This window comes from Taudactylus pleione, unplaced genomic scaffold (assembly GCF_031769625.1).
Source record: "Taudactylus pleione unplaced genomic scaffold, aTauple2 ptg000306l, whole genome shotgun sequence".
NCBI classification, from domain to species: domain Eukaryota; kingdom Metazoa; phylum Chordata; class Amphibia; order Anura; family Myobatrachidae; genus Taudactylus; species Taudactylus pleione.
Window position 1 is genome coordinate 3,626,827 of NW_028284707.1, and position 26,087 is coordinate 3,652,913.

Below are 26,087 nucleotides of genomic sequence, written 5' to 3' on the forward strand. Positions count from 1 at the left end.
ATGGAGCCACGGCCATAGCTGTGTCCTTTGCTGCAGCCACATCTGCATCTATTATGCAAGTGCTGTGACCAGTGAACTTCCTACCGATATGCCGTCTGGCTGTGCAGCTAATCCGTCTTGGTCCGCACCCGACCATCGGTCACCAGCCCATGGCAGTGGCAATTTGGCATCCTGTGTCAGCGCATAAAAGGTCTCCTCTGTGAGGGAAGGCGGTGGTCCGGGAGGGAGGCGCAGCACAGCGTGCATTGTAGGAGACGGACTGGCCCCACAGCTGTTACTGAAAACATCCTGGAGTGTCACCGTGCGGAACCAAGGCCTGATCTAGTCATTCATTTCAGCTTTACTTGGAGACTCACCCTTATATCTAGTATACTGTAGGACAGTTGCGAATATACTCTGATGATGAGGACTTGTAGTAAACCAAACGCACGAGCTGCTGCTGAAGATACGCGTTCAACTGTGCAGATGTGCAAAAATACACTATTTTTCCGTTGACGTGTACGGCACTTTCATCTGTCTGTCTGTCTGTCTATCTATCTATATATATATTATAGTATATATACTGTATGTCTTGTAGGCCTCCAATGCTCCAGCAGTTCCCTTGGTATAAATGACTGATGAACTGCAGAGGATCGTGACTCTCATATAAGTCGTTGCAATATTGGAAGTGGCAGCGAAGGTCAAAATATAATTTGTGTATTTTTTTTCATTAAAACTGGACTGAAGATCCTGAGGGACACTTAGCAAACTTAAGGCGCATACACACGGTACGATAACGTTCAACGATAATTTTTATGCAGCGAATGACCAACGATGCGCGTTCCCGCATGGATGATAACAATATCTATGTTCGTCCGTACATGCAGGCATGATTTTATCACGATTTGCCTGTTGAGAGATGTGGCAGGATGACTTCTCTAAAAGATATCTATCATACATCTCTATCAGTGTGTACTCCCCATATCGTTTGTCCTGCACTACAGAAAAGTTAAAGGGAAATCGTTCAGCGATATCGTTGGTTGTGCAGATCGTACCGCGTGTACCCGGCTTTACAGCATCTGCTACAGGTAGGGATTACAGTCTCGGCAGCCACTGAAACAATGGGTAGTGCCCAGTTATTACCAAGTACACAGTAAGCAATTTCTACAGGTAAAGGGCACATTAATATATTGGCGCAAGCTTGTCCTTCATTGTGAGCTTTGGAATTCTTTCCCTCGGCAATTTATAATATTAACTCGTGTTATTATACACATCGTATCATGCTAGTTACCTAGCAATACATATTTAAGGCACTGAAATGTTCTCCCCTTGTCTCCCTGCAGTTTGCTATTCCACACAGTGATGAATGGGGCCGTCTTGCCCGCACCTTGGTGGAGATCCGTGCCAACCGAGGGGATGGAGAAGAAGAGGCCGTGGAACTGTCTACCTGACTGGCAGACGTACGTCAGTACCGCGCACAGTATTTATCTGTAGCTGAATGTACCGGTATCTCCACATATTCGCCGTGACATTCAAAAGTGACTGTCTCGCTTCTTCTGCAGCTTTCTGTTTAAACAGTAACCAGCCTGGCTGAGGCTCCCCTGTCCTCCCTGTATGCAGACACTCTCTACGCCGTCTCCTGCCCATCCCTGATCTACACACAGTTCACTGTGTGCCAGTGTTTTAATTAAGTATATAACCACCGCTCTTTCTGGATAAAAAAATAAAAAATAAAAACCAAGTTCACATAAATGCATAGAGGATTGTTCCACAAGCAGCCGCCTGACTTACGAGCCATTTTAGTCAAACCTAACAATTTTATGTACTGTATTTACAAAGCGTGTCCTTTCCGGCACTCTGTATTATTTACAGCGTCTCCCAACGGGAGACCAACCAAACATGGCTGCAAGAGAAGACCATCCATTGGGAGGTGAAAAAAGAGCATTCATAGTATGCATAAAACTTAAAGTTCTACAGAATTATTTGAATTATAAGATGTGACCGAGCGGATATTGTGTTGATATGTACATCAGACTTGCAGAAGAAAATGGAATGCCACCCGCTCTAAAATGTCAGATTAATAATCTTTATAATGACAGGCAAAAAATAACAAGAAGTTATGTAACGCTTAGGCTATATTTACAGACCATAGTTATGTGTGAATGTTGCTGGATCCTTTCCCGATTTTATCTTAGGGATTCACCTTGCGGAACACAAAGGAGTCATTCTAGATTTGTTCCAGTCCGTTGCCCTAGAAACGTACCACTTATAGGATAGGTGGTGATAAGCTGGCCATAGACGGCATGGCTGCACAGACATTCAGATAAAATGGATGAGGGGCGTGGCCATGGTCCGATAATCGCTATGCCACCATACACAGCATGATATGAACTTCACAAAACGGAATAGGCCGAACGACCGCCGAGATGATCGAAAATACTCCGTCTTTCAACTGTTTTCCTGCTGTGAACGATTATTGCTCAGAATGGTTGTTTCGTTAGCTGATCTGAACGATTATCTCTATGGCCAGCATAGAGTACAGTGGGGGCGGGGTTACCAGAATGGAGGAGCTCTCCTGGCCACTGTCAGCTCTGCAGTGAGGTGATTGGCTGGTGTGTGCATAGAGCCTGCTAAAGCCCTCCCCCAAGGAGATCAGATTTATTGCTGTAGAGAGTCTGATGCACATATTAGCTTCATAGGTCATATTTATCCATCAGTTTATAAATATTGGTCCAGAAATCTATGGTCTGTGCTTATTGGCTCTGTAGCCTTTGTGAAACTACAAGTCTCAGCAGCCCCTACTACTTATAGTTTCACAGCACCTGGAGTGCTTCTAAACGAAAGCAGGTGGAGTGCTAACGCAGTTATTACATATCAATACACAGGAGATGTGACTGACTGGCCCGGACCAATTTAGGGAAAACCACATTTGTACACAGAGACGTCAGATGTCTTTCATGTTTCTTAAACTCTGGCTACATAATCTATAGGGACATCACTACATCATATTTCTTGCAGTCTGCTGCAGGGAACCTGCGTAATTAAAATAAATGATTCTTTGCTATGACTATAACGAGAGCGACCGTATCTGTAAACTGCTGCAAATACAGCCCGAGATGCAATTACAATAGGTCGTTTGTATGAGAGCTAGGAAGCGAAGGGGAATATGCTTTTAAATAACCATTACGTGCGAGCATTCAAGCAATATTTCTTTAAACATTTGAGCATAGTTGATTTCATGGAAGGTTATATTAACAGATTGTGGTCCAGGAATGACACCGGAGAGACCCATAAAGTATAATAATAATAAAGAATAAAAAAAAAAGACCTTACAGATCTGAAGTTTCCTTTTTTGGGGTAATATACGATGCCTGTACAGTTTGCAGCCCAACTCACAAAAGCACAGTTCATATACCACAACGGGGAGAGACGGGAAACATCAGACTTCAGCTCGTACAAAGGAAAAGCTTAAAGCGGCCAAAACTGATTTTATGTGTCACTAAGATTAATGGCCAAGATTAATGTCCTACTGCCTGGCGGCTCCACAACATTTATTCATCTGCAAACTACAGAGGAGGACAGTTTCCACCTATTATTTATGGCTTCAGATTCACTTCTTTGGCAAAATAGGTTTTGAAACAAAATTATTACGTTCACCTTGCTTGAATTTTGTAAAAAAAACAACAAACAAACAAAAACACATTTAATACACAAATCGATGACTTGAGAGTAAAGTGAATCAACCTGCAATGAATTTATAGAACCCTCCAGGCAGATACAGCATTGGTTGCCTGGGTGAGATGTCACTAGTCAGTGGCCCCACGCATTTCACACCCTGGCTTTTCTTGCAGGATATGTATTACTTACTGTTAAGTAATACTTATAGTGTGTCCATATACATCTATGAGTCTTATTCGCATAGCAAAATGCTACGTTACAGTGTCAGCGGCTGTGACACTAATGTGGCATCAGCTAAAGCGTCAGTTACGCCCAGAATATAGGCAGGACGCATAGCATTTAAATCAGCATAAACTGCGGCCTATTCACATCGCTGAGCAATTAAGTCATTTTCAGAGAAACTTCGTACCAAAAGACGTTTGGCGCGACAACTAGAAGTGCTGTTAAAATCGCAAGGAGGCTAGACGTACAGATGGAGCAAGCCTCATCGTTGCCGCGATGCGTGCGTGGCGCAGCAATCACCATGCGAGCACTTGCAGTCGACGATTACTCCATTAAAGTCTATAGTGTGCGTACGTATACAGATGTGAACGCCATAGCCATGCTAGTCGCGGCATAGCTGAGCGTGGCTACATCTGTACGAGTACTTTACATCTTTCCTCTCTGGACGCCTTTTGAAAATAGGAATTTCTATGCTTTACATTTTCAGACAATGTAATGGTTACTATGCCTCCATCCTAGGATGGGTTACATCACTGCTTTCCGTATAGGTTGTAATGTTGATGCTTAAAGATTCTAAATAGGATTTGTCTTCCTATTGTATTGATGAGGGGGATATACTGTAATCGTTCATTCCTTAATAGACTATCAAACTAATGATTTTCACATGTTGCTTAAAATGGCCTTATGGGGTCTGCACCACACCTGCACCCTACCATTAGCCCAAATCAACTGGAACCGTGACTCATCAGACCACATCACATGTTGCCAGTACTCCAGGGTCCAAGTAACGACGTCACGAGCCCAGGTGAGGAGCTGTGTCTGGTATCATAGTGTTAACAGGGGCACTATGGTGGGTCTTCTGCTCCCATTTAAGCTAAAGAACGCTGCACTGACCTGCTGGATATGCATCTGGTGCCTCCCGCATTAAATGTGGATGTGATCCGAGCCTGTGTCGCTTGTCCGTTACCATGGACAATTCTGGCCAGATGCCTCTGGTCACCATCATTAAGCACCCGTGATGAGCCACTGCGCTGTGCCTGGTGGGTGGTAATGCCTTCCATGAGGTATTCCCAGTACACACGTGGCACCGTAGATCGAGGAATGCTGAATGTCTGAACAACTTCGTAAGTTGAGTGTCCCATTCGTCGGGCCCCCACTATCATGCAACGTTCAAACTCCGATAATACACATCGCCTTGCCATGAGCCGCCTAGCCGGTCTTCAAACTGGCTCACAAGATTTCAAATTATGACTGATGCAGATCTGGGCATTTCCAAGACAACACAGAACGCTGGCACCACCTACCATTAGCTTTACATACTGCTATCCCATGAGTTTAGGCACTTTAGAGTATGTGTGAGAGAGAGAAAGGGAAAAAAATATAATGTCTGTGTTGTATGGGTTAATCGGTGTGGCCAGACTGGCTAGTTAATGTGGAATTTAGTGATCATGGCATCTGATCAGGTAGACTGAAAATAAGATGTTGAGATACAAACCTAACAGATCCAGTGCTTGCAGAGTTCATAAGAGATGACAACGCTGCACTTTAACTGCAGAATTTACGCTGATCCACAGCAACCAATCAGCTTTTACCAGTGTAGCGCACATTTATTTAAAATAAGAGTCTGACTGGCTGCTGAGGTTTAGTACAGTTGTTAGTGATCAAACCCCCAGTCTTGGTCAACAGCTTTTATGATATGTACCTCCCAACTAGTAACATCTTTTACATTTTAAGCCAACAAGAAGACCATGTACCAACCTGACAAACCACTCCACAAGGGATGAGTCCCCTTTTTGGATGTAGAGTGTAGGATATTTGGGGGGAGGGTACGGTTACTGAGAAACCATTACTATACATTTTCAGCTATGTCTTGCTTTGGCTTCTGGGTCCATTTGTCATGTAAACTTGTATTAAATAAAACAAAACTGTGAAATAATAAAATGTCCCGAACGTTTGGCCATTTGAGTCCCGTAGTTGTCTGTTACACATTAACTTGTTTTTTTTCTCACAAGATTACTTGTATGTTTATTTCATAAATAATTTCAGTTTCTAAATTTTGAAACAATATCCTCACACTAATAAGGGAGCCTGTATGGGGACATCCAGCGTCTTACAGTCTTGTTTCTTTGGAACCTTTGTAGTTACTGGTTGTTAGCTGATACCTGACAATGGGTGTGGAGGTCAATTTAGACTGTAAAGTGAAAAATCTGCTGTGCGGTGTATATAGTTCATGCTTGTGGCAAATCCATACAGTATTTAGCTTATCAGAACTGAAGATGATGTGATTGCAGGAGGAGATAATCCTACGCACTGCACAAGTGATAAGCAGTCTGATCAACCTCAGGGGGCAGTTTCCTAGCCTTCAAAAGGGCAGCTCGTCACATGTGTTACAAGCTATAATATATAAACCACTATATGTATAACCATATACAATTCAGGCACATAGGACAAATTAGTAACAATCACATTTCATATTCCATAAAAGCAGCTCCTAACAGCGGAAAGATCTATATACCCCACTAAACATAAAACCTAAAATAGTTTGGAAATGCTTCACTATCATATAACAATATAATACATGCTCAAATAAGAAGCATAAAGTAGAGGAACAAGTGATAGCACAAACAAGGAGCGCTTAATGGACATAATATAAAAATGAATTTTTAATAAAGATAAATATAATACACAATGGCGCACACTACACATAATAGACGTCAAACTGATAAAAAAAAATAATAATAAAGCTGATTCCAAAAATATATATTTTTCCCTGCAGATCACCTCTGCAGTAGGTGTCCCAATAAACATCAAGAAGAAAAAAAGGGAATTATATACATAAGGTAATGAAATACAAAAAGATATATATAAAAAAACCCACAGTCTTCAAACGGAATTGGTATGAAAGGCGGTTTGATTCCCGGCAGCCCGACACTGGAACAGATCCCGGCAGCGGCAGCCCCTGACAGCACTGGAAATCCCGATCGTCGTAAGGTAAGTAATGACTAACCTAACCCCCCTAACCGTCTTTAGGGGTGCCTAACCCTAACCCCCCCCCCGCCCAAGTGCCTAACCACCCCTGTAAGTGCCTAAAACCCTAACCCCCCCCTTCCCTGCTGCCTGAATCTAAGTCCCCCGGGGGGGTGCCTAACCCTAAGTCCCTCCCCGGGAGTGCCTAACAGTAACCCTTCCCCGCTGCCTAACTCTAAGTCCCCCGGGGGGGTGCCTAACCCTAATCGCCCCCCCCCCCCCGCGGCTGTCCGCACGTGGTCTCCCGGCGTCGGTGAAATGAGCGCCGTCTACATCTAGACGCCTGGCATTTCACCCTCGCCGTGATATGACAGTCGGGAAGCCGACTGTCGGCATAATGTCAGCCGGCTTCCCGATTGCATTCCCTTCAAACACTCTAACTTGGTGACAATGCACTGTAGAGTCACCCAGTACGAAGCACCCGATTTACGCTCTGAGACCTTAAGTTCGGACTGTGCGGTCTATTGACATTGTGCTTTGTGGAATTAAACAGCAGATACGGAATGACTATAAGTGAATATTTCTCAAAATCAGCTCCAGCCCTTACTAACCCAGACTCAGACCACAATTATAATCCTATTCAAGACTGGGTGACTCTACATTGCAGAGTGTTGAAGACTGTGGTTTTTTTTATATATTTTTTTGTATTTTATTACTACTATTTATGTCTATCATTCCCTTTTTTTTTTTGTGATATTTTTCGGGACACCTACTGCAGCAGTGATCTCCTACAGGGAAAAAGATATACTTTTGGAATCAGCTTTATTAAATTTTTTTTTTTATCATCAGTTTGAAGTCTATTATCGGTGTAATGGTTAGCATTACTGCCTCAGCACTGAGGTCCTGGGTTCGACTCCCACTACGGCCCTGTGTGGAGTTTGTATATTCTCCCTGTGCTTGCATGGGTTTCCTCCGAGTACTCCGGTTTCCTCCCACACTCCAAATATATACTGGTAGGTTATTTAGCTCCCAACAACATTGACCCTAGTGTGTGTGAGCATGTGGTTGGGAATATAGATTGTAAGCTCCACTGTGGCAGGGACAGATTTGAATGGTAAGATATTCTCTGTAAAGCGCTGCGGAATATGTGTGCGCTATATAAATAACTGGTAATAAATAAATAATATTATGTGTAGTGTGCGCCATTGTGTATTATGTTTTATCTTTATTAAAAATAGATTTCTATATTTTTTACATTAAGCGCTCCTTGTTTGGACTATCACTTGCTCCTCTACTTTATGCTTCTTATTTGAGCATGTATTACATTGTTATATGATAGTGAAGAATTTCCAAACTATTTAGGTAGCTATAATATATAGGGGGAGGCGCAGAGGGAGGGGCCCTTGTTGACCATCATGCACTACACACTTCCTGTCCGTAATCCTATTGCAAGAGACTGGCTGACATTGTCACCATTTTTGGTTCAGCCCATAAGATGGAGGCCCGCAGCGGTACAAGCCGGTCTTATTTCAGCCATGTTGGCGGACTGTCAGCACACAACGTGCCATTCTGGAAGGTTTTTCCTCACATCCCATAGAGCAGGGGTGGGGAACATTTTTTCTGCCGAGGGCCATTTTGATATATATAACATTATTTGCGGGCCTGCTGCAGGCCACGCCCCCTCAGTGTGATGTCACACGGGGCGGGGTCACAATCTCTAGTGATTACAGCAATGCCCGGAGCATCCTGAGGATGCTCTGGGGAGCTGTAAGGGCAGCGGTGTGGCAGTCTGAAGCTTCCTACAGATGCTCCAGGTGGCACTGCTGTATAGATGCTGGCTGCAGGGTGCCATTCTAGAAGAAAAGCAACTCAGAGGGCCAGACAAAATGATTCCCCCCGGGCCTGAGGTTCCCCCATCCCTGCCAGAGGGACGCAGAAAACTTGCCATGTCGGAGGTAATGTAACTGGTTAATATGTTTACTAATCCTTGGGGGCACAGATTGATGTCAATTACGGGGTCAACTCAATCACAAACTAAAATGGTCACATCCAGCATCATTTTTGCCAGGAAACACATCATCATAGTGCCAGCAGATCAGGGACAAAACCGATACATTTAATAGCTTTACGTCATAGAATCACAATAAACGACATCTTTGTCCTCTGTTCAGGTTTATTAGACAAGTCTGTAACAGACTGCATGGTAATTACCAAAATTAAAATGACCTATGCTTATAGAGTACACAATATTCACCATCACCTGTAGGAACCAAAAATTGCTCTGATGGTCAATGGTAACAGGACACAACCATTATTATCCTACAGGACACTAGTAATCGCCCCCTATTACACTGTGATTCTGGTCTGCGTGATACCCGACAAGTGACAGGGGGCGATTCAATGTTTTTTTTGGGGCGGCTATTTGTTTTGGGCGCCTGACGGAAGAATTCAATTGCTGCTTCGTTAGGGTGCGATAGCCGGCATTTCTGCTCACACCCACAGGAGGGTGCAAGGAAAAATGTGCTATGAGCCCGTGGTTAGGGCGCCCAAACATCCCTAACCAGAACTTTAAACAGGTTTAGCTGTATTACACGCTAATTGGTCACAATGACGGCAATAATTAATGAGCGTCATGAACAACTGAATTGCAACACTGGGCGCCCCATTAGTTATCGCCATGCACAAATCAATTGCATCGCCCCCAAAGAGACTAGGTAAGGCATCATTATTATTACAGTACACGGATTCTCTACTTACCATACAAGCAGCATTTCATTTAAGTGCATAATTCTAACATTGGTTGGATTTCATATTACAAGAGTTTTATTTATTGCACTGCGACACGCTCAGCAGAGACGACCATCACTGAGGCATTATTGGGCCTAAGTGATGCCGCCTTTACCTGGTGAATTGCAGGGCTGTGTATGCAAGAATATTTATTCAGCTCAGAACATAGTAGCTTCCAGTGTGTGCAGGCAACAGGGACACTCCCAATGTATATAATACAAGACACATTGAGGGACCGGAATCAGTTATGTACATATTCGCAGGGAACAAGCCTAAACCCCCATACCCATAAAACAAAAAAATATCATACATTCATTTACGGCCTCCATTTGTGTTGTTGGTGTTTTCTAGAATGTATCTCCCATTATATAGATGAAAACTCATTAATTGAGAACACCAGCTACCGTGTAGTTACTGGCTGTCCACTACGTTGCAGATTTACAGCTGTCCCAACTTATTTCTAGTGAGCTAGATGCACCTGTCCAATGACTATTCTTTGGTGTAGAGCACAGGTTCTCAAACTCGGTCCTCAGGACCCCAAACAGTGCATGTTTTCCAGGTCACCTCACAGAATTACAAGCAAAATAATTAGCTCCACCTGTGAATCTTTTAAAATCTGGCAGTGAGTAATGAGTACACCTGTGCACCTGCTGGGTGATCTGGAAAACATGACCTGTGTGGGGTCCTGAGGACAGAGTTTGAGAACCACTGGTGTAGACACTCCATTGTATTATATTACATAATGAAATGGCAATATAATTTTCAATTTAATCCATGAGAGCCTTGGATATTAACACTGCACTTATAGACACCAAAGTGCAATCATTTAACTTCAATCATTTAAATTGTAAGCTGTAATAAATGGTTACTTTTGGGTAATTGTTACGTGGCAGGAACGTAACAGGTGAAATTGCAACTTTCACATTCTCTGACAATACAATTTTATTATTTTCCCCTCAACGTATTAAAGTGACAACTTTGTGAATCCAACAACTTGTTCGCTCATCGGCTGTTATTAATCTACCATCATTAGAATGTTTGACAGAACATGCTGCGAGTTGTAGTCCAACAGCTGGAGAACCACATGTTGCTAAAACCGCATCTAGCCCTTAAAATGTCTGGTCACAGAGCAACGTACGGACTGGGAAGGAGCCACTGAATTTGCTGTAAAAATAGCGTGTGCAATATAAATATAATATCAATTACAAAAACAAATTGTGGATACAAAATTTAAATGATACAATCTGATGAACTCATTGTACATTACTTAAAATCTGCTGCTGCAGAGGGATTTGACAGAATTGTTTTTGTAATCTACATGTAACATTTACCAAACATAATACAATTAATACAATTTTAACTACAGAGACCATGATGGTGTAGATTCCCTAGTACTTGTCATGAGAACATCATTCATGATTTATGAAAGGTCAGTTCATATTCGGGAGACCCAGACGCTATTCTTTATAAGGACACAAAAATTGCAGCCAAAGTCAAATTAATGATGCAACAATTTAGACACTTGTGGATTTATTTTATTATCAGTAGTTGAAAAACTCTGTTCTCAGGGAACCTAACAGGCCAGGTTTTAAAGATATGCCTGCTTGATATCCAATTAAGTCACCTATCTGTGCTCAGTCATGGATATCCTTAAAAAATTGACTGATAGGGTGCCTTGAGGATAGAGTTTGGAAACTACTGATTTATTTGATACACCCTTTATCTCTGCACTGATGGCTCATGACGAAGTACATTTGTGGTGGCCCCCAGACTCAACTAATGTTCACAATCTAAAACAGAGGTAGACAGGGGTTCCCCGGGAGTTGTGGAAAAAGAGGTTGGCTATGCATACTGGAATTTGTAGTTCCACAATGACCGGAGCACCACAAGTTGCCTTTCTCCGATTTAGAATAAGGAAGAGTACCAAATACAGAGAACTGCATATAAAAAGAACACTAATGTTCTAAAAAGTGACGATTCTGGAATAAAAGATGAAAAGGAAATGATTCTGCAGGCAGGGCCCATTGCAATGTATTTGCATCTAATCATCTCTCGCCCGTCCGTCCTGCCCCTCAAGCTTTAGTGGCAACTGTCTTAGAGGTAGTTGGCGATGGCTGAAATCGAGGGAGGTAGAGTCCAAATTTGCTTTCAATTCCTGCAAAAGTCGCCACGGCCAGTTTGTAACCACCAACGTGGTCGGGATTCGGAGCCGGGAGAGTGATTCGGGATTTAGGGACTGGTTCTGAGCCGGCTGGTTTCCTGTAAAGAGGAACGTTGCTGTATTAGAAGGGAACAGGAACTCGCATATTGCCTTTTTCTAGTTGTCACACATATACTGTATAGGAAGTATGTAGTTTTAGGTTATCCTGTGCTACTAGCAAAATCTGATCCTCGGTCCCATCTGGACCTGACACCAACCAAATATGCTGCATGTCCCTTCGTACTATGCTACGCCACAAACTACTTTATTTTGTGAGGACCTGAGAGGTAGGGGTTATAATGGGATAATGGGGAAGGGAAGATAAACCATGACAATTATACTGGATTGCGAGCATGCACCATCATAGATACCATGTAGTCCTTGTAATAAGAATCACAGTGGTAGGAATCCCTGCCTCACAAAAACTGGGGTAATGGGTCAGATTAGAACCAGGGTCCTCCATCTCTGTGTGCGATTTCCTCCGGGTGCTCCGGTTTCCTCTCACACTCCAGAAACATACTGCTAGTTAATTAGCTTCTAAATGAAACAAACCCCACCATAATGTGTGTGGGGGGCACTAGATTTTGTTTTAAGAACTACAAGGAAACTGCACCAATGTGATGTGACCATAGCAAGTAGGCATTTACTTCAGATAAAGGGGAGACCTGGCTGGCTGCTCTGTGTTACAGCAAGTACACGCTAGGTCATCTTATCTAAATTACAGACTTAAAAATGAAGATTCAGACTTACACTCCACCAAAATCCACGTACAACCAGCTCTGCAATAACTCATAGGTAACCAGAGTCACACCGAACTGGGGAGAGGACCGGAACACACGTGCTGCATAGAGAACAATACACAGGATGAGTGTAGATAACAGTTTATATCACATTTTATGTTCTAGAACAAGGCGGAGAGAGATTTGGGAGGTAAACTTTCGTTTTGCTTTTATTCTCCTCTTTGTTATAGTAAATTTGGTGGTGAAACGTGCCGAGAGGTGCCAGCTTGTTAAAGCTGCCTAAGTAAATTTACCCTTTGGAGGGGAAAGTACTACAGTGTGTTTTCATCAAACGGCAGGGTTGCCTGCAATTTACTAAACTGTTTGTAAATGGTGCTAGTTATCTAATAGCAAAGGCAGTTTTTGAGCGTTACAATTCACTTATAACATAACATTTATTAACATATTTGGAAATATGAAGTTTTTATTCCTGGACTGGGTTTGTGATCAAGATCTTGGTAACAAACTTCATCTGGTACAGGTTATTTATATATATAAAAAACATTTGAATGGGGATTGAGCACATCCAGATCATCACCTGTGGCGCCTTTCCACAGCGCCCGGTGTCCTTCCTCTCGCAGTATTTTCCTGAAGCAGTCGATGACCCCGCTATAAGTCGTCTGACCGGCCCGCGCTGCGACTTGGAGCCGGGTCTTGATGACATCAGCGGGGGTCACAAGAGATGCGGCTGGCATACCTGCAGAAATAGACACATACAATAATGCCCCCTTGCAATGCAATGCTAATTATCGCATGTATCCGTCCACTCTTTCTTCACAGGAAAATTACTAAAGTGATTGGATATATTGGGGGTATTTGTACAATGCATTTTCAGGATACTTTGTTACTGCCGTCATTTCCCAGGTTACAGGTCTGTGTGTACCCAACGTTACTGCCTCCACTCACTTTGATTATAGATAAATGCATTGATACTTCAAAACCAAACTTCTTGGCTGTACAAAACGGCTAAACCAGTTCTGCTCAGATCCAGTCCGTGGGACACACTAAAGGTGCCTATCCACTAGACTATTAAAATGAGCGATTGAACGATAACGATATCGTTCGATCATCGTTTGAAAATATGGTCTTTTAGACATCCATCATCGTGCAAACATGCTGGTCTACCTGCCGATATCGTCCAGGTTCAGCATGTTTGCAGATGATTGATTGTGCCTGCACTGAGCGACATATCATTCAGTGTGGGCACCCTGCAGTGTAGTGAACAACTGAACGATAACTATATCGTTCAGTCTTTTCACTGTCGGGTAGTGGATACCCACCTTAACAGTGCATGTTTTCCAGGTCTCCTCACAGAATCACAAGTGAAATAATGAAACAGTCAATCAGTAATGAATACACCTGTACTCCAGCAAGGAGATGACTGGATCTGAGAAGCACGGAGTTAGATTAACGGGAAACTACAAAATAAGGGAAAGAGAGAAGTGGAGGGTGAGAAAAAGTAAGGGGGAGGTGTGGGGGGGAAGAAGGGATGAAGGAAGGAAGGGATGAAGGAAGGGGAAGGGATGAAGGAAGGAAGGGAGAGGAAGGGAGAGGGGAGGGAAGGGAGAGGGAGGGAAGGGAGAGGGAGGGAAGGGAGAGGGAGGGAAGGGAGGGGGGGAAGGGAGGGGAAGGGAGGGGGGGGGAAGGGAGAGGAAGGGAGGGGGGGAAGGGAGAGGGAGGGGGGGAAGGGAGAGGGGAGGGGGGGAAGGGAGAGGGAGGGGAGAGGGAGGGAGGGAAGGGGGAGGGATATAGGAAAAAGAGAGGGAGGGAAGGAAGGGGGCAGTGGGAGAGGAGAGGGGAAAGGGAAGAAGGGAGGGGGAGAGAAGGAGAGGGAGGGGAAGGGAAGTAGAGGGAGAGAGAGAAAAGGGGGAGGGCGAGAGATGGAGGTGGAGAGTGAGAGGAAGGAAGGGAGTGATGAAGAGAGTGAGAAAGAAGGGCAGAGAGGATGATGGAGTGGGGGAGAGAGAGAGATGGGAAGGGAGGTAGGAAGAAAGGGGGATGGGAAGGGAGGTAGGAAGAGGGGGATGGGAAGAGAGGTAGGAAGAGGGGGATGGGAAGAGAGGTAGGAAGAGGGGGATGGGAAGAGAGGTAGGAAGAGATATGGGAAGGGGAGGTAGGAAGAGAGGGGGATGGGAAGAGAGTTAGGAAGAGAGGGAGATGGGAAGAGAGTTAGGAAGAGAGGGGGATGGGAGTGAGGTAGGAAGAGAGGGGGATGGGAGTGAGGTAGGGAGAGAGGGGGATGGGAGTGAGGTAGGGAGAGAGGGGGATGGGAGTGAGGTAGGGAAGAGAGGGGGGTGGGAGTGAGGTAGGGAAGAGAGGGGGATGGGAGTGAGGTAGGGAAGAGAGGGGGATGGGAGTGAGGTAGGGAAGAGAGGGGGATGGGAGTGAGGTAGGAAGAGAGGGGGATGGGAGTGAGGTAGGAAGAGAGGGGGATGGGAGTGAGGTAGGAAGAGAGGGGGATGGGAGTGAGGTAGGAAGAGAGGGGGATGGGAGTGAGGTAGGAAGAGAGGGGGATGGGTGTGAGGTAGGGAGAGAGGGGGATGGGAGTGAGGTAGGGAAGAGAGGGGGATGGGAGTGAGGTAGGGAAGAGAGGGGGATGGGAGTGAGGTAGGGAAGAGAGGGACCAGAGGGAACATACTGAGTAAGTGTCAGGAGAATGGAGGGAATATAATACACACAAATAAATATGGGAAGGTGGCTGTGTAATGTATGTGTATTTAGGGACATGTCTATTGGGGCTATTCTACTGAAGCATAGTAATTACTCAGACAGCAGGGAGAATACTTATTCATTCCCCATCAGTCCCTGTCCTACCAGACAAGCACCAACATTAACCTACAATAGTATGTTCTGAGCTGTGGACAGAAACGCTCAGGAATGAGAGAAAGTCATAGAGACCCCACACTCAGCCATGGCAGGAACTGGGCATTGGGTCCCAGCCACACTGACTACTGTATCACAGGGACTTCTACACAATATCCCAACATATTTCATTAAAAGTATTTACTAAGACTGTGAACACATGCTTACTGCATTTAACCCTCTCCAAAAATAACCGTTCCCACCCCACCACTCCATTTTGTTTTTGGGCAGTTGTCTTCTATTCTCCTCAGACAGGATAATCTCTCACACAGGGAATTCCAACCCAGCGGAGAACATATATTACATCTATATTACATCTATAACAGGGACATTATACTGCGCTAACTAAACCAACCTCACTTCATACCTTAGCAAAAGAAGGCGACATACTGTAATGTTACAGACTATGGAGATAAGAGTCAGGGTCACATTTCCCCTCCGATTGTTCTATTTTACATCCCTCAGTATGTTTGTAACAGCAAAGTTCTCTACATGCCCTGTACAAGAAGGGTATCCTGCCCACAATATGCCCAGAGCACCACAAGATCACATCTGCAGTCGTCCGTATCACTAATACTAAGGATTGGGAGGATCAACATACAACATGCAGAGCTTTGCGGAGGAAGCTTTAAATCGTCCTGTGGCTGGTACATGCGATAATCATGTCACACGCTAATCCCCAGCCGTGTGTGTAAGAGATGTTAGCATGCCAATAAAAGCATATAAATGGAAGGGGACAACGCTGAGCATTAAAAAACACGTTTCAGAATCATTTCTGCACAGGGTAAGGATTATTAGTCGCGCAGCATAATGTATTTCCCAGCAACAGTTATGCAAATAATACACAGTTACCGACTCGTGCGCCCAGTTACAGTACAGCAGTATTCTACTGTGATGTGCGCAGTATAGAGCGCCAGTGAATTACATAAGGTGAAAGGGAAATGGAAGATTTAGGAGAAAGGACACTGGCAGGTGTGCATGTCTTGCTCAGAATAAAGCTGCACACACACACAACGATTTTGTAAATGAACGATTTTAGTAAACGATTTTCGTTAATTTTTTCAAGGGAAAAATGAATGAAAATCGTTTACTAAAATCGTTCATTTACTAAATGTAATGAACGATTTTTTTGAACTACAAACGATTTTTGCATATTCCCTTAATGAAAATCATTGAGTTGGTCAGTCTGACTGAACTACAAACGTGAATGCGCATGAACGATAATCGTTGAAACTTAGAAAGTGAACGATTTTTTCAACGATCATCGATATCGTTTATTGATAATCCTTCAAAAAAATCGTTTTGTGTGTATGCACCTTAAGAGGTCGCTATGGTTTCAGCTTTGCTTCATGGGGGATGAGAGATAAAACAAAAGGAATCGAGGAGGTAAATTATTCCGGATAGATATATATATATATATATATATATATATATATATACACATATACTCCTATCACTGCATGTTCACCCATCACTGTCATTTGTAAGATGTCTACTGTACAGTAAAAGTGTGTCCTCTAGTACAGTATATAGCTGCATTACCTACATCATCTACAATAGCAGAGAGGATGAAAGTACACGGATAGCACCACAATTGTAGAAGTTGATGTAAGAGTAAAAGAAGACCAAGGCCCTCATTCAGAGCCACTCGTAAGCAGCAGCTCGTTCGCTCCGAGCGATGTTAGCCAAACTGCGCATGCGTACGGATCGTTATGCGCATGCGTACGGATCGTTATACGCATGCGCGAACCAGTCAGTGCGGCCGAAATTCATGTGCTCGCAAAATAGCGAATGCCTGCTAATTTGAGTGACAGGATGAGGCGTATGTGGGTGGTAACAGGGGAAGGTGCTTGAAAACGGGGAGTGGAGATCCGAACGCAGGCGTGCTTAAAGGTCAAAACGGGCGTTTTATGGGTGTGCATATTTAAAACAGCAGCGTCATTGACCATGTCACTGGGTTTTTTTTAGCCAGAACTGCTCGTAAAATTGTGGTAGCAAAAACCAACCACAAGAATAGCGAGCAGTTCATACCCTGTTCGATGTACTCGATTAATCTAATAAATAGCGGACATGACGTCGGATGCGAGCGGCCAGGGGGCGTAGTTTCCCAAAAAACGACCGCAAGTTTTGTTCGCTCGTTCAGACCTAGAGGCGTGGACAGACCGCAAACAGCGAACGGTTAATTTGAATAGCCACCCCTATTTTCTGGACGAGCGAGCGCAAATAGCGACCGGCTCTGAATCAGGGCCCATGTTCACTGAACTTAACTTCTATATATTCTAAAGAATACTCAACAGAATGGATGGGTTGAATATATATATATCATTCTCTCCCAAAGAACCAGTTTAACCAGTATAATTTTGGAAAGGCTGCAAAAACGACTGCAAAAGATCTAAAAAGGACAAACTTGGCCAGGAACTTGCTTGTCCGCAAATCCTGTGCGGTACGGGGAGCATGTCCAATTGAACAATGAAGAACGAGTACCAAAACGAAATAACGGGGCACCGTAGGATTTGGAAGGCTGCAGAAATATGCTCTAAAACATGACTGACCTCTTGTTTCCCAAGCAGATCACCTCATGGTAAAAGGTTGCCATGATCCCTTCATGATTTCTCCAAAAACCCCTAAATTAGAAGCCCCCCTTTCCCCTCTGGCTCCATAAAACACAGGATATGGGATATCTGACCCGGGTAAGACACTCCGGGACCCTGCTCTGTGTAACCAATGCCAGGACAGAATAAGAGATCAGACATCAGGTCCTGCAGATGGTTAAATAAACCAACCTGGCCTAAAGAGGACATCAGCGGTGCTACGCAGACAGAGCTGCCTGGAAGCTTACCATATAGGATGTGCGGCTATATGTGCGGCTCTTCCACAGTAGTGGCAGCTTTAAATGTGGGAAAGCCGATCCAACATCAAGCTGTGCTTCAGAAAATCGCAAACATGCCTGATGATTGGATTCAGATTTCTGGAGGTGAAAGCTCCTCTGCCAGGGTCCTTTTCACGCCTCTTTGTGGCTACTGGCAAGGAACACACAGCGAGCTGAACAGCAGAGTCTTCAAACTCACCACCACTTACCCACAGGCGCGCGCAAGTAGAGCTGCCTGCCACCACCTCAAATAACCCGATATAAAGGGCTCTGCGTCCCTGCAAAGAGACGTTCCTCTGCAAAATCAGCAAACCAAACAGGGCTAGGGTTTCAGGGGGGGGAAAACTTTCATCTCTACCAGTGCATTCGGCTCTGCAGCCTGCTCACTCAGAGGCCTGGGTGATGATTTCAATATACCATGGCAAACTATCAATGGATGCAGGGTCACATCCAGTGTACGAGCTGGAAATAAATAACATGTGGATGAGCGTTTGGGAATTAGCATACATATACAGAACACACCAGCAGTGAGAATGAGGGGAAACACTGGAGAACAAGTAGGGGAATTATTAAGCCATCTCATAAAGATTATTAAAGTTTTATAAAGTGGTGCAGGGAGGGTAAGCAAGCTGCAACATCGTGCGAGCCTTATGGCAAACCGCAAGATCCGTGGACGAAGAGGCCTCAGGAGCATGTAATGAGTTCTTATACAATTTAAAAATAAATAGATTTTTCAATTTAATGTATTTTTAAATAAAATTATTCACAGGCGTCGCTAGGACACCTATTTTATTCTTTTAAAAAAACCTTTGTCGCCTGAAACTTTTCGATACCGATCTAGTGTTGGACAAAACTTTTGTCTGTTTAAAAAAAAAAAAAAAGAGCAATAACTGCAGACGTCAAATATTTGCGTGTTAATTGGGACTTTTTCTGTAGATTTGCAATCTGAAGTGTTTCAGCGCCAAGAATCTAGAAAGGGCCAACAAGCCAGATCTGTTTTTATTTTATCATCTCCTTTATTTAGTCGCACGGCCGAGATAAAAACCAGCAGGAGACAGGAGTGAGTGTGTCCGTGTTTATACGCCTGCGTATATAAGGTCACTGAATTTTGTTAAAAAAAAAAAAAAAAAAAGGCCTGTTGGCATCTAAATCTTACTGTCTCCACTCTCGTCATAGAGAACACTCTCAGGCAGAGACATTGAAGCCACGCTCTAGATTTTAATGAATATTTCACTTTTAATAACTTTGCTCCAAGTGTATTATTAATTATTAATAAAGGGATGTTCCACCTTCAGATAACTTGAATGTATCGGTTTTTACATGCCCTCTGTTCTTAGTGAAAATTCAGTAAACGCCCCTAGTTACCCCGGAAATGAAAAGAGTGCGTATGTGCGAGAATTGGCGATGATAAGCAACATTGGACACAATGACTTATAACGATTCTCCCCTGATGCCCCCGAGGAACAAGCGTTTTTCACGTACCCTGCTGTTGTTGGGCGAGCAAGTAAATTCATTACATAAATGATAATCCTACATCACACGAAAAAAAATGATAAATAATACTAGTACCATGTATTGGCACACCATATATGTACCGGGGAGGTATGGGTGGGGAGGGTCGAGAAAGAGGGCGCCAAAGACATCCGTGACTGCGCCCCAACATTTTTGTTGCTGGCCCTGCGCACACAAACCAATCTAAAAAATAGATGAAGGTGGGAAATCCCTTAAGATACTTGGACGAATTATAACGAATTGGTACAAAATAACTAGAAGAGGGCAACAGACTGATATATTTAGCGCTATTCTTGTCTGTAGCACTGAGGTAACTATGCTGCAAATTTTTACATTTACCTCCCACACGTTCAAATCTTTCCTTTGTTTAGTCTAAGCCCACGAGAGCTTTGGCCACGCCAGTGCGCTGTGGTTTCTTGTGCTTGACCCATCTCGATGACGCGGCAATAAAGAGCCGCAGGCAGGAGACAGTATACTGTACATATACTGAACCAGAGAGAGAAGTAGAGTGGATATTATAAAATGTGGTTAAATGAAAACGTTACGTACACACAATTATCCTGTCAGTCTCCACATGGAATATTTTACTACGGCCCAAAATAAACTTCCAAGAGAGAGTCAAAGTATGTCTGACCCGTGAAACTACTACATGCTACAGACGGGGTCCTGCTAATATTATAAAAGGAAAATGTACACTGTATTGTACTAGCACTTCAGAAATATTGTATACCTGGAGAGAGGGATAGAAGACATGTTATACCCAGCCTATCGGGTAGTAGGGATTAGTGAAGTTGCTGAGAAAGTGTCTCATGCTTCCAAGACATTCCTAGTGAAATGATCATTCTTAAATCTTGGTTCAGGCATAGACTTGTTGCCTTTATCTGAAAGATACATTAGGTGCTTGGTGGGGGCCTGACCACCATCAGTCCATTAAATGTACACAACGTGTGAGAAAAATGACGGCAATTACTGAACCACCAAACAGTAACCATGTACCCAAAAGGCAATTGGTTGGATTGGGCAGTCTATGTAACCAAGGTTCACCGAGCTGCTTTAAGTCTGCAACTAGTTGTCAGGGTCTACTCCTACCAGCATCCTGTGGCAATATGTAACTTGCTGCAGCACCTCTTTGCTGGTTATGCTGACTCCGTCCCAAACATTTACTGTTGATCAGGATCGCTGGGGAATGAGGCTCAGACTTAAGTGCTTACTTACCACACTAGTGCAGGGCAGTGTAGAAGTACATGGGCTTTCAACGCTTGTGCGGGCCCTAGGGAGCCGCATCGCCAGACTCATCCCTTATATTGCTGCCAATTGAGAATTATACTCAGGTGCTGAAACAAACATTGCCAAAGAACAAGCAGGATCTAATAGGGCTTGATGTTTTATCAGTGAGATACTATAATAGCCCCATATAGTGTACACATGAGCACATATGTACCATAAGGTGTACGGTCTTTCATGGGTAACTACTCAATTCAAACAGGCCTGGGAGCAGCCCACAGTCCCTTAGATAATAAAATCTGATCTCCTGATGCGTCTTGGATGTTGTCACATGCAGCCAGAAACAATGGAGGGCCGAAGCATCTCAGCGCTGGCATCACTAAGTCTTATGCCAACCATATCCCAGACTACGTAGTGCGCGCTCTGACAAACGGACAACAAACTGAGCGATGCAATAAGAATAGCCGTGCCTCCATATACGCTGCATGATGTGCATGTGCTGGATGTGTTGGAAGCAGAAAAAAAATTGGGCAAGCGAAAGGATCTCAGCGACACTAACAAAGGGCCAAATTGTGTTGGTTTGACCACTGGGTTAGAGAATCTCCAAAACAGCAGCTCTTGTGGGGTGTTCCCAGTATGCAGTGTTTAGTACTTTCCAAAAGTGGTCCAAGGAAGGACAAATGGTGAACCAGCAACAGGGTCATGGGTGCCCCAAGGCTCAGTGATGTGTGCGGGGGGTGAAGGCTAGCCCGTCTGGTCCTATCCCACAGAAGAGCTACTGTAGCACAAATGACAGAGAAAGTTAATGTTGGCTATGATAGAAAGGTGTCAGACACACAGAGCATCGCAGCTTGCTGCGTATGGGGGTGTGTAGCCGCAGACCGTCCAGAGTGCCCATGCTGACCTCAGTCACTGCACAAAGCACCTATAATGGGCACGTTAGCACCAGAACTGGACCATGGAGCAATGGAAGAAGGTGGCCTGGTCTGATGGATCAAATTTTCTTTTACATCATGTGTACGGCCGGGCGCGTGTGCGTCGTTGGCCTGGGGAAGAGATGGCACCAGGATGCACAATGGGAATAAAGACCAGCTGGCAGAGGCGGTGTGATGCTCTGGGCAATGTTCAGTTGGAAAACCCTGGGTCCTTTCATTCATGTCGATGTTACTTCTTGGCACATACTATGTACCTAACCATTGTTGCAGACCAAGTCCACCCCCTTTCATGGCAATGGTATTCCCCAATGGTAGTGGTCTCTGTCAGCAGGATAATGCACCCTGCCACACTGCAGGAATGGTTTGAGGAACATGACAAAGAGTTCAAGGTATTGACTTGGCCTCCAAATTCCCCAGATCTCAATCTGATCGAGCCTCTGGGGGACGTGCAGGAAAAACAAGTCCGAGCCATGGAGACCCCCACCCACAACTTACAGGAACTGCTTGAAGGATCACCATCAGAGGTCTTGTGAAGTCCATGCCTCGATGAGTCAGAGCCGTTTTGGCGGCACAATGGGGATCTACACAATATTAGGCACGTGGTTTTAATGTTACGGCTGATGGGTGTAACATACACTGAATGCTATTAATTCAGAAGTGTCCATACCATCCAGATCACTCAGCGTATGGACATTTTAATGTTTACACGCCAACAACAAAGCCCTGGAAGTATCACAACTTTCAAACCAAACTCTGCTCCAGGACACAGCCCAGGAATAATTCCCAAACAGTGCGTGAGGTTGGCAAAGGGGGATCCAGCTACCGTAATTAATTCATCCACAAATATTGTTATCTTAATTGCTATTATGTTGTTTGTTTTTTAAACCAGATGGGACCAGGAGACCCTTAAAAATATCCGTATAGTAAATGCTAATAGGTATAGTGTAAGATGGATGTGTGTGTACAATACTGGGCTGTTCCTAATAGATCCCTATAAAAATTGATTAGGGCTGTCTAATTCAAGTCTCATCCACCCACCAATAGGGAAATATTTAGTGACATTAGTTGGCACAGGACACTGCAGCTGGTAAGATATCTATTGAGCGAAACAAATGGCTGCATTGGAACATTTCTGATTGGTGCGTTCCCCTTTAACCACGTACAGGTCTATACATATCGCCAGTTAAAATAAATAAACCTGCATTTTACAGCTTCATATTTCAGCTTTACTCAGCTCCTGTCCGGACCGGATCTCCTTAATGGCCCGTGCTGCAAATGCTTGGATTTTCAAAGCGCTGAAGAACAGATGACAATCTTACGTCAGGTAGGCTGACATTTCAGGGGCGCAGATAACATTACAGTAATTGTCCAGAAGGAAAAGACTTTTTTTTTTTTTTTCCTCTCCTGCAGAATTTGAACGTATTGTCTGATATGTACAGATGTGTTCAGCGATCGCGCTGCCCGAACGTAGATTCGCAGCCTTGTAGATTGGTAGCCCGACATAAACGAGAAGTATAAAAGCCGCCTGTGTGACTGAACTTCAAAAGGGAATTATCTCGGTCTGCAATCACATCAGTAGCTTGAAAGGGAACGACTGAAACTCCAGAGATTGTTTGGCTTGTATATGTATGCTTGCATTTCACAGCGGCACACAGGCTCCCATGTTCAAGGCTTGTTTTGTTCCAATGAAACAGGTTGGAAAAAGACATTTGTATCTGATGGAATAAGCTGGACAATGTACGTATTATTATACGTGTTATCGTACAATTGCCCTATGAAATACAAATTCTATTGCAGGACAATTCCCTACACTGGATCTTTACCCATGTACAATTTCTTAACCGGGGTAACTAGCAAGACTCATCGGTAACGAATGGCAAGAGGCATGGGGCGAAAGATATACAAAAACGAGAAACTTCAGCTGGGCGCTAATATGAGGCGTGATGCGGTGAGGATCCCGACAAGAGGGATGCAGTCTGCCGGAACCCTGGCATCGGAATCCCGAACACCGAGACAACACCAGCGCCGAAATCCCGACATGACTCGGGATGCCGACTTCGGGATCCCAATCATAACAACACAGCAGAAAGGTGAGTATCAGCTGCGGGGGGGGACAGGGGAAAGATGACTTATTTTAGGAGCCCCGGGGGCGTTAGGGATAGGCTCCAGGCAGGGGGGAGGTTAGGGTTAGGCTCCGGGCAAGGGGGTGGTTAGGGTTAGGCTCCGGGCAAGGGGGTGGTTAGGGTTAGGCTCCGGGCAAGGGGGTGGTTAGGGTTAGGTGCCGGCAGGGGGGGAGGTTAGGGTTAGGCGCCGGGCAGGGAGGAGGTTAGGTTTAGGCTCTGGGCAAGGGGGTGGTTAGGGTTAGGTGCTGGCAGGGGGGTGGTTAGGGTTAGGCTCCGGGCAGGGGAGAGGTTAGGGTTGGGTTCCGGACAGGGGAGAGGTTAGGGTTAGGCTCTGGCAGGGGGGGAGGTTAGGGTTAGGCGCCGGGCAGGGAGGAGGTTATGGTTAGGCTCTGGGCAGGGAGGTTAGGCGTCGGGCAGGGGGGAGGTTAGGGTTAGGCTCTGGGCAGGGGGGAGGTTAGGGTTAGGCTCCAGGCAGGGGGGGTTAAGTTCAGGCACCACCGGGGGGTGGGTTAGGTACTAAGGGAGGAAAGTTAGGTTTAGGCACTTACCGAGAGGGTTAGGGAGCGGGGTAAGGAGGGCTAGTATTATGGTACAGGAAAGGAGGGTTAGGGTGTAAATAGAACAGGAGAACATTACTTACCATTCCCCTGTCGGGATTTGAACCATCGGGATGCCGCTGTCAGTGTACTGACAGCCGGCATCCCGTGCACCAGTATTTCATACTAATTCCTATGAGGTAAGTATTAGTATAAAAAACAGCCGCATATACACCAATGGGCCTGTGTAAGCCCAAAAAGAGACTACTCTACCAATTGTAGTCATTACCTGAAAACACTGATGTGCTAATAAAAATCTATCAACAATTACTGGACATGGCACAAATAAGATCAAGTCGCCAAATAAATATAATAAAAATCAGTCTTTATAGAAGATATGCTTCGTAAAACAGCAATACAATAAAACGTGTACCATACACAATTCCTCCTGCTATTAAATGTCCATATAGACTAGTACATTTTTGTGCAGAAATAAAAACACTCAATTTCTATTTAGAATGACTGAATGTAATAGAAAGTCCCCAATAGGAACCACCAGCTTATTTGAAACAGTCTGTCCAAGACAAGCCGTTCTCACCGCACCATTATACACAGGTAATGATGACCTGTGATCCTCCGATGTCAGACCTCCAGGTCTGTGGCAATATTACGCCTGAGGACTCCACGGTGCTCAGAAGGGCTGTTGTTGGGGTAACTCCCAATGTATAGGACCGATGATCAAGTGATCCAGAGAAAAGCGGTTCCGGAGATAATCATTTAGTCAGCTCGTGACTGCCTTCACCCATCGCCGAATCAATCCAAGTCCAACGTGACAAGCAAAGACTTGCTCCAGCACAACAAGCGGCTCCTGCAGGACCAAGTGTATTCAATATCAATAATCATGGGGCAAAAGATGCCAAATGCCCTAGTGGCTGCAAGATTCAATGCCCCCACGAGCTTCTTTCAGCTCTTAGGTCATGATGTGGTTTCATCAGTTGTGCCCAAATTCCGTGTGTGTTCAGACGCGCTATTGCAATGCACTCAGTGACCAGAAGGAATGGGACCGAATGAGCGTTACATGCAATTCCACCATAATTAATGCGGATTTATACCCATATGCAACCATACCGCCCATTATCCATACACCATGTCTTATCCAACATCACTATCAGTGAGCACTTGCACAAGACTTATCCTTGATTAATGTTCCCGCTAGGTTGTATCAGCGTGGCGCCATGCCCTGCCAGATTTGAAAATCGCTGAAATGCGCCCTGCCCTTACGGTGGCACCCTGATGAAAGAGACGTTCCCACCCACGGGCCACAATCACCGGCGAGTGAATAGATGCAGCTACTCACAATGCGGGGAGAGCTTGGGGGTAACCCGGTATCTCCATAAGTGCTGGGCACGCACCC

The 26,087-nt window shown here is 44.6% G+C and overlaps 2 protein-coding genes across 6 annotated transcripts in view; one reads left to right on the forward strand and one right to left on the reverse strand.

Moving 5' to 3' along the window:
- Nucleotides 1-5,844, forward strand: part of DYNC1I1 (dynein cytoplasmic 1 intermediate chain 1) — a 503,273-nt gene extending 497,429 nt beyond the window's left edge. For all 5 annotated transcript variants that reach the window (XM_088442236.1, XM_088442240.1, XM_088442238.1 and 2 more), the window contains one exon: nucleotides 1,323-5,844. In XM_088442236.1, the coding sequence (XP_088298362.1) occupies nucleotides 1,323-1,430 (108 nt within the window). In that variant the 3' untranslated portion in view covers nucleotides 1,431-5,844. The remainder of the gene's footprint in view (nucleotides 1-1,322) is intronic.
- Nucleotides 5,845-10,806: 4,962 nt separating this feature from the next.
- The window catches only part of SLC25A13 (solute carrier family 25 member 13), a 124,107-nt gene continuing 108,826 nt past the window's right edge, over nucleotides 10,807-26,087 (reverse strand). The window contains exons 16-18 of the mRNA XM_088442243.1: nucleotides 13,151-13,309; nucleotides 12,584-12,674; nucleotides 10,807-11,892 (exon numbers count right to left, since the gene is read on the reverse strand). Coding sequence (XP_088298369.1) covers nucleotides 11,706-11,892; nucleotides 12,584-12,674; nucleotides 13,151-13,309 — 437 coding nt within the window. The 3' untranslated portion in view covers nucleotides 10,807-11,705. The remainder of the gene's footprint in view (nucleotides 11,893-12,583; nucleotides 12,675-13,150; nucleotides 13,310-26,087) is intronic.